The sequence below is a fragment of the Conger conger genome, chromosome 2 (genome assembly GCF_963514075.1).
Source record: "Conger conger chromosome 2, fConCon1.1, whole genome shotgun sequence".
Classification (NCBI taxonomy): Eukaryota; Metazoa; Chordata; class Actinopteri; order Anguilliformes; family Congridae; genus Conger; species Conger conger.
The window spans coordinates 30,826,251-30,834,903 of NC_083761.1; the positions used below are offsets into that span (position 1 = coordinate 30,826,251).

At 41.9% G+C, this 8,653-nt stretch overlaps 2 protein-coding genes across 3 annotated transcripts; one reads left to right on the forward strand and one right to left on the reverse strand.

Annotated features, from left to right (window-relative positions):
- Window positions 1-3,079: 3,079 nt before the first annotated feature.
- LOC133122775 (uncharacterized) lies at window positions 3,080-5,064 on the forward strand. Of its 2 annotated transcripts, none has more exons than XM_061232925.1 (3): window positions 3,080-3,700; window positions 3,815-4,209; window positions 4,320-5,064. In XM_061232925.1, exons 1-3 carry the CDS (start codon window positions 3,554-3,556, stop codon window positions 4,564-4,566), a joined length of 789 nt encoding a protein of 262 aa, XP_061088909.1. In that variant the 5' UTR covers window positions 3,080-3,553; the 3' UTR covers window positions 4,567-5,064. The 2 variants fall into 2 exon arrangements, with proteins under 2 accessions (XP_061088909.1, XP_061088910.1); XM_061232926.1 differs by having other exon boundaries at window positions 3,084-3,700; window positions 3,815-3,966.
- Window positions 5,065-5,570: 506 nt separating this feature from the next.
- Window positions 5,571-7,084, reverse strand: LOC133121214 (uncharacterized). The gene is made up of 3 exons (XM_061230416.1): window positions 6,895-7,084; window positions 6,726-6,811; window positions 5,571-6,534 (listed from the first exon to the last, which is right to left on the reverse strand). The coding sequence occupies exons 1-3, from the start codon at window positions 6,895-6,897 to the stop codon at window positions 5,571-5,573; spliced, it is 1,053 nt and encodes a 350-aa protein (XP_061086400.1). The 5' UTR covers window positions 6,898-7,084.
- Between the last annotated feature and the right edge of the window lie 1,569 nt (window positions 7,085-8,653).

Below are 8,653 nucleotides of genomic sequence, written 5' to 3' on the forward strand. Positions count from 1 at the left end.
ATCGCCCTTAGGGCTAGCCAGATGATGGGCATCTCAAGGGGAGGTCTTGAGAACAAGCTGTCCCTGTACGCTGACGACCTCCTGCTATATATATCCAACCCAGACAGATCTATTCCTCCAGTGTTGGCCTTGTTAGGGGAATTTGGTCGGATTTCGGGTTATAAGTTGAACTATAACAAAAGTGAACTCATACCCATTAATGCTGCAGCTGTAGCCTACCCACTTTCAAAATTGCCCTTTAAGACATCCCAGGAACACTTTAAATATCTAAGTGTGAGAGTAACCAAAAACTATTCGAGTCTGTTCAAATTAAACTTTTTACCCCTGATGGACCGTCTCGCTCAGGACTTTGGCCGTTGGTCTCTGCTCCCTTTGTCCCTTGCTGGCAGGATAAATTGCATAAAAATGAATGTTCTCCCCAAATTTTTGTACCTCTTTCAATGTATAACCATCTTAATTCCAAAACATTTTCTTCATTCAATTGACAGCTCTGTTTCTCAGTTCATATGGAACAAGAAACCACCCCGAATTCGCAAATGCACTCTACAGAAGCCCAAAGAAGATGGGTGGTTTAGCGCTGCCCAATTTCTTGTTTTACTACTGGGCCGCAAACCTCCATTTTGCATTGGTGTAGCACTGGCCGCCACTCTCCAGCATGGCTGCAGATTGAGGAGACCTCATGCGGCTCTGCTTCTCTAAGATCTCTTTTATGTTTCCCCTGCCACTCACATAACATAATACCATTTTACAGGCTTGTTTCAATTGGAGAAAAAGAATAACATGAAGTGAGTGTGAGAATGTGACTTTGAACAAAGCAAGAATGTGTATTATCATTGTTTTGAGATTTATTACAATAAATAATGCTCTGACCTGTAACTAAGCCTGTTCAATAACTTGTGGTGATGGATCTATAACAAATTAACTTAATTCATCATTTTAATCATATTAACTAATGAAAATGATGATAATACATTGTTTGTCCAAAATCACATTTTCACCAGCTGTGATGCATGTTACTTATCCAGTCACTTCATGTTAGTCTACAGAGAACACAAACTCAACAACAACATAAGAAAAATTAGCTTTATTTAAATTAAATATTTTCAAACAATAGAGGGGTCAGACAGGGATGTTGTTTAGCTCCACATAATAAACAAATGTAGCTAATATACATTTCATAATATTAATACGACCTTTAAGACCTCATTTACAATATCAACATTACACATAGAACACTGGAATTCCTTAATCGCGACGATTAATTAATACAGCACAACCAGGCTTCTTGGATTGCAACCTAGCTAACTTTTCTAATGGCTCTTTTGTTTGTAGGCATGTCACAGTTTTCTTTTGTGGAAAGGCAGTTGTAAATACCTTAATGTTTTGCTGTTTATTGCGCGTAGCAGGTCGATAATATCCGCTGGCATTCTAGCTAACGTAAGCTAGAGACAGTAATTACTATCTAGCTAGCTAGCTAATTTAACACTAACATTATGCCACCTAACTAACTAGATAAATTAGCAATTTGGCTATTTAGATTTAGTTGACTAGTTAGTTAGCTAGTAGTACAAAAGGGGTCAAACACAGCATTCAAGTAATTTATTTCTTGCTGAGACTAACGGTCGTTAGCTAGCTAACTAGCTAGCTAGTCACTAGTCTTCAATTTAGTCAGTAGTAACACTAGGGAGGACAACCGAAAGATGTATTTCCGGAAATCAACATGAATATTTTGATTAAAATCTCAGTTTAACCTTAAATTAACGTGTTGTGGACAATAATTCTGCTTAGGTGGAATTTTAATGTGATGAAATGACTGTTTTTGTGGCTTTTAAGCGCTCATTTTACCAGCATTCCATCAATGTTAAATGCTGGACCCCGACGGTACTGAAAAAAAGGCTTTCACTGACCATTCCATTGTTTACATTTATGGAGCTCGAAAATGGTAGCTTTTACTGGTTTACTTCACATGCTCATACATGCAGTTGGTGGCAGTTCGAACTGTCAAAATTGTCAATATTTTCGCTGGATACTCGGTATGTCCAGCCTTATAAGTCCAAAGTCCCTGGTTACTTTTTAATAGTTTCAATGGATTTTGATAATAGACATGTCAGACTTCAATCATGTTAATGCATTCTAATTTACATAGCAACTGAACTCTCAGATGACACGGAATCACCGATAGAGGCCAAGAGAAATTAATGGCGATTCAGAAAATGTATAACTTTTAAAGGTTTAAAACAATCCTATTGTAAGAGCCAATGAGGAAAAGGTTAATTAATAATAATTTAACTAAAAACTATTTCTTATTTCCTAATGATAATTTCATTAATGTGCATAAGATACATATTGGTCTAGAATGCATAATTTAGTAATGTATAAAAACGTCTATATTTTTTGTACTTCCGTTTGTATAAATATGACGTAATCGTAACTTTGGTTAGTTTTTTGAGTCAGATGCTATTGGAAGCAACACAGTTTTTTGACCGTACGTTTGACATTATAATTTGTGTTTTTTAATAAAACATATAAAAAGGAAAGATATCTTGTCTCGTCGTACGCGTGGCGAATACTGCTTTGTTAGACTGACTCCAACAACTGGTACATTTGAGGAAAGGAAAAAGCAAACAGAGTGCCACTACAATAGGGTAGGTGCATTACGTTCGCGCTGCAGAACTTCCGGGTGTATCTGGTTGCATAACAACTTCCGGTCATTAGCTTCCAGTCCGAAATTGTAAAATCAATGGATCAAACAGGGCAAAAATGGGTGTTCAAATATCAACGCCGTGAATCAGGCTCAACTTATCACTGTTGTGTGCCATACTGTGCTAATTCGGCGCGCTATAATTCTCTTTTAAGTTTCCACGTATTCCCTAGTAACGGCGAGGAAAGAGCTAAGTGGCTAGCGAAGATTCGGAGGGATGCGTTTACCGTCACCAGGGGTACAAAAGTGTGTAGTCGGCATTTTGAACCGGGTGATTTCACTGTGCCAGCTACAGGTGTGTTAAGGAGGCTCAAGAAAGGAGCTGTCCCCACACTCCTTGCGTGGAATGAATACTCCAAACCCGCACCCAGGCTCGGTGTGTGGGAGCGCCGTGAGCGTCCTGCTGTCGCCCCTCTGCCTGCTCTGGAGTCCACTGATAATGAGATGGATGTCAGCAGCTGCCTGCAAGAACATGACTATTGCGTGGCTCCTAATCCTGCCGCTTTGGATGATGCCCAGGCCCAAATTGAGTCAATGATGAAACGCATAGAATTTCTCCAGAAACAACTAGAGACCGTCCAGCTACAATCCAAATTCAGGCGATTTGCAGGTTCTGATGAGGACATTCGGTTTTACACCAGGCATGTCTGATTTAATGATTAATTATTTAATAATTTAATTGAATCGCCCCTGCCAAATTAACTCACCTGTTCAGTCTCTCCACCCCCACCATGCCTCTCTCTCTCACACACGCAGTAGATTGCAATAAGTACTGGACTATATTTTAACAAATGTATGCTTGTAGTATAAGAACTGTACAGATACAAATCTGAAACTAACACGGCATGTATTATGGCCTGTGTCCTAAGGTTTGTTACCTATGAGCATTTCATGTGCTTCTGGCACTTGATCGAGCCATCTACCTCCAAAATTGTGAGCGTCTCCCGGGCTAAGGGAGCCTCTACTGACCTTGAAGAGAAAATTACCTTAAGGGCAAAGGTATGTGTATGTTTTTTTTTTTTCTTTGGACTGGACATTTTAAAAACTGTTCCATTACATGTTGGTTATATCAGCTGCTGAACATAATGTCTCTTTGTTTTTCTCTATTGACAGAAACTGGCACCTGTTGATGAGCTGTTTTTGTTTCTGATGCACCTTTCAGTGGGCATGACGCTGAGGGATCTAGGCCATCGCTTTGACATTCACCGCACCACAGCCAGTAGGATTGTCATCACATGGGCCAACTTCCTGTACAACCTGCTGGGGTCAGTGTGTCTATGGATGTCACCAGAAGCTGTCAAAGCTCATCTGCCGTGCGAATTTGAGAAGTACCCAGACACCCAGGTCGTGATTGACTGTACTGAAATTCGCTGTGCCAAACACCGTCCTCCCTGCTTTTACAGAGCGAAGTGTTTTCAACCTACAAGTCACACTGCACCTTCAAGAGCATGCTGGGAATGGCACCACATGGAGCCATTACCTTTGTTTCAGCCCTCTATGCAGGCTCAGTGAGTGATAGAGAGATCTTCAAACAATCAGGAATAATACCTCTGCTGACCCCTGACATGGCCATCATGGTTGACAAGGGCTTCGTCATCAATGACCTGGTCCCCTGCAGGGTGTACCGGCCGGCCTTCCTGTCTAAGAGGACCCAGATGCTGGAGGAAGACGTTCGAGAGACGCAGTCAATCGCACGGTTGAGGGTCCATGTGGAGAGGTGCATCAGGAGGGTGAAGGAGAACAAGCTTTTTGATACCGTCATTCCCCTCTCCATCACTGGGAGCATCAATCAGCTGTTTAGCGTGGCCTGCTTCCTGGTTAATTACCAGAACGGATCTCTGGTGAAAGCATGGGCCATACAGTAATGGAGAAATGTCCCATTACTTTGCACTCATATTCATGGTAGATAGCTAGTTGGTTTGAGTTATGCCTTGAAGATGGTTTTAAGTAATTCCCTCAGTCAATTTATTGGCCACAAAATGTAATGACCTGAGGTACTATTGTGTGATATTGTTAGTTTTTGTGTTTTATGTGATTGAAATTCATGATCACATCGTGTGGTCATTACCAATGTTTTTCACCTATGTTATTTAAATCATCCCTCCTGGTGGTTTATACCACTGTTACGTCCCAGTGTTTTGGGATGTATAATGCTGTTGCTTTTTGGCTGTTTTGGGCTGGGTACTGCTGTGTTTTTGTGTTTCCCTACAGGTGGAGGGGAGTATGCATTCCGTTGCTGAGAGACACACTTGGACGAAGAGGATGCAGCATCTCGTCACGTTGGAGACCGGACCAGATGCAGCCGTTGCTAAGAATGCCGGTGGTCGTCGCGGAGCAACACATGCCAAGAAGAATGCAACTATATAGGAGATTTCCGAATCACGGACCTTTGATTAACAAGGATATTATTAGTATAGGACTCTGTTTAGCGTTGTAATTATTAAACATTCTCTTACTTCCTTATAACGCTGCGTACTGGTTACTTCTTTCTGAAGGGTTTGTGACAGTGAATGTTACGCCGTAATCAACTCTCTTTGTTATTGAAACATCGGTGAGTACCAGGTCGTAATACCACACATACCATGGTCATCATTACACTCTATAAAATCTATATATTTAAACCTTTTTACAGAAAGTAATCACCCACTTTCATGTATCCACCAGAAAAGTACAGTTAGATCAGAACCAAGTATTTATACAAAACATGGTATAATTGCAAATAAACTGTGATCCTCTTACCTTTTACACTGATTTGCAGGCAACAGCCCATTTGAAGGAACTGAAATTCGTAGAACGATGGAAATGTTTATTATATTAACCAAATAAAAATAATTCATAACCAATTGAATTAAGTCAACAAATAATTTATTCAATTAGTCAGGTATCTTGGCATGTAAAAGTAAAAAAAGAAATGATCTGCCCTTTCTCTGATGGTGTTTGCAATGCCACTGTCTTTATAGAGCCGTTGGACTAACATGTCCTCCTCAGCAAACACCACAAAGTCACACCATTCAAGTCCTGTGACAAGCAGCTGTCCTTGCACTTGCCAGAAGTAAGCGTGTTGTCGCTTCAGCTTCAGGTTGCCTCCCTCGAGCTTCAGGTAGGAGCAGTCAACATAGCTTTTTGCGTGGGGACACTTTACTTCAAGCAGGCCAAATGGTGGGCTTTCTGTGGGGTCGTAAATCAATCCATCCGGAGAAGACCCCAGCCAGGGTGCATCAGGGTGGATGACGAACCCACATGGTGAGTAGTTCACAAGATTGCTCTGACAGTACTCTCGGACAGCACCTGCCTCCATTTCTAGACCCCTCTTCATCGCTAGTGTCTGAGGAGTCCCTCGCAGGATCCTGTCAGCTAGGTGTTCAGCTGAAGTCGGTCCTCTAACATGGCACACCTCCCTGAAGTGGGAGGAGGTGAGGCGCGGCCTTCTCAGCTGATGCCATTCTGAAACCATACTCTGGTCCTTGGTTGCAGCTTCAATTTTGTGAGCCATATCCCACGTGGTCTCCAACGATGCTATAAACAGCTGTTCCTTTTCGCTGCACACGAACATGCAGTTTGATGGGTCCAGTCTGTAGTGCTGCAGAGGAAGGGGTGGTGGGGGAGGGGCATCTGGGTGGAAGGTTATTTGCCTGCTTGTGGTCAGCGGTTGCTGATACGACAGTGGACTTCCTGCCTGGACCTTTCCAAGTGCAGAGTCCACCAACGGGACCTCACTGGAGATGCCCATAGTGGTAATCAGTGGTGCACAGGCCATGTCTTTATAAATCTCTGACACTTGCAGAAGAGAGAGGTCTGATAGTTCTCCTTGATAAGCCTTGTAGAGTGTGCTCCTGTGTAAACATAAAAATGTCATTAAAAGTATTCTCTAACTTTCTGTTCATAATGTGTTGGATTAACTTTTGATACTTGCTGAATAAGGGAATTAACTTGCTGATTAGTTGTATGCACCTGCAGTACCAGATAACTGGATGTGCGAGTGGTGTTATTGTAAATTATGTCTGATTTACATTTCAGAACTTACCTCACGCCATCAGCCATCGTCGTCTGTGTTGGTTTAGGCCTCGCAGACAAGACAACCATTTTATCCACTGGGCCTGGCTTCACACCCTATTTAATTGAAAGACATTTGTTGAGATATTGATGTCATGCGCTCTTATGTAGGCCTTCATGCATATATACATACAACGTACCATTGTTCTTGGCTTGTGCCAACGCTGCTCACTCTCTGTGCAGCTCAGGACAGGCGGGACCACTGGAGTCTTCAGCTGCGAATAATGTGCAGACTGATACAACAGAGCTACAGTGTGGTTGCATAAGGCAGTACCAGCGACACAGGAGCACTGTGCATGTATGAGCTCCACAGGGCATGAGTCCTTCAAGATAACCTGAAATAGTAAGGCATAGAAAATGCATGTCATGAAGATATTGTTCATATTTCATTAAAAGGTAGTAGAATTATCGGTCTTCATTTGAACATGGAACAGCAATCCTCAAACCATTTTCTGGGGACGCTAAACATGCTGCAACTAAATTTCAAAAGTGTGAACATACAAATCACTGACTGGTGTTTTTGCCTAACATCCAAACTCTGGCAACACTGACTCCCCAGAACATGACTGAGAACTAGAGCTAGCTAACTAACTGCGCATCCTCCTACTCTCAAATCATGCGGTTTCTCATGCTTTCTCATGGATCTGTAGCTGGTCGCCCTGACGCTGACCTCTCGTGTACTTTTATCTTTGTTTGATACTGAAAAAAAGACATATTTACGTTAGACAAGAATGTAACGTTACTCATTTTGTGAATTGTGAATGTAGATGTAAGTTAGCAACATTAGCTGACTAGTAAAAACAAAGTAGTAAGGTAACGTTAGTTGCGAGGCAGCCAGTTGTCGATGTAGCTCGAAATATACATTTTAAACCCCTTTTCCCTTTTGCTCGTATGGGCGACCGAGGAAGCACTCACGATGCGGTGTACATCGTTTACCGTGATTTTCGGGAGGTCCTGCAAACACCTAGTGTAAAACGAAGACATCTCTTCTAGCAACAAACCAGACCGGAAGTTGCCGTGCAAGCCGGAAATCGAACGACGCCATCTTGCGCACCTCTGGTGCACCTACCCTATTAGTCAAACAGCTTGTTAAGTGAAGCTAAGCCAGAACTTGTCTGCACGCGGGGAGTACGTGGCTAGCTGCTCAGGAAAAAGGGATGGGAGCTCACCCAAAGAAGCTGAGGCAGAAACGGGTAATCCTTTGAAGTATTCTCCAAGACAAGGTACCGGAAATCTTCCTATTATCCATGTGCATTACGAGAAGAAGACGTAACTCGGATTTATTAGGCTAATTAGTGAGTTCGGACCGAAATAAAGTGGATTGGAATTGCTTTTCTGTGCTGAATACGTTGCGTGGATTTCAGCTGTGCGAGCACATATTGCTAGCAACCAATGTGGAGTTTTGCTTTATTAGAGAAGTTGTTTTGCATTTGGAAACTGCAACTGGAACAAAGTGCTTTTAAACTTTTGCAAGCAACTTGAGCATTTTCTCTGCAATTTATAAGATGGCTGATGAAAAGGAATATGGATGTGCCGACATGGAGCAGGGAAGGTCACGCAAACTAACAGAGAAAGCATTGGAAGTGAAATTGCAAAAATGCGTTGCTTTAAGGAGACGAAAATTAGGAGTCTTGACAAGTAAATTAAATGAAGTAGAGACATTGATGAGTGATGATCAAAACTTGCAAAGTGTAAATGATGTGATGGAAAATGATTTTGCACTTGCTCAAATGAAGTTTATTCACTTCAACAACAAAGTTGCAAGTCTTTTGTCTGAAGAAGAAAAAATGTTTGATCAAGAGAACTGGTTCAAACCTAAAATGGCATCCATCAGGGATTTTATGAAAACAAGTAAAAGTTGGATTGCAGCTGTGCGAGAATCCGCGCTGCTAAAAGTGA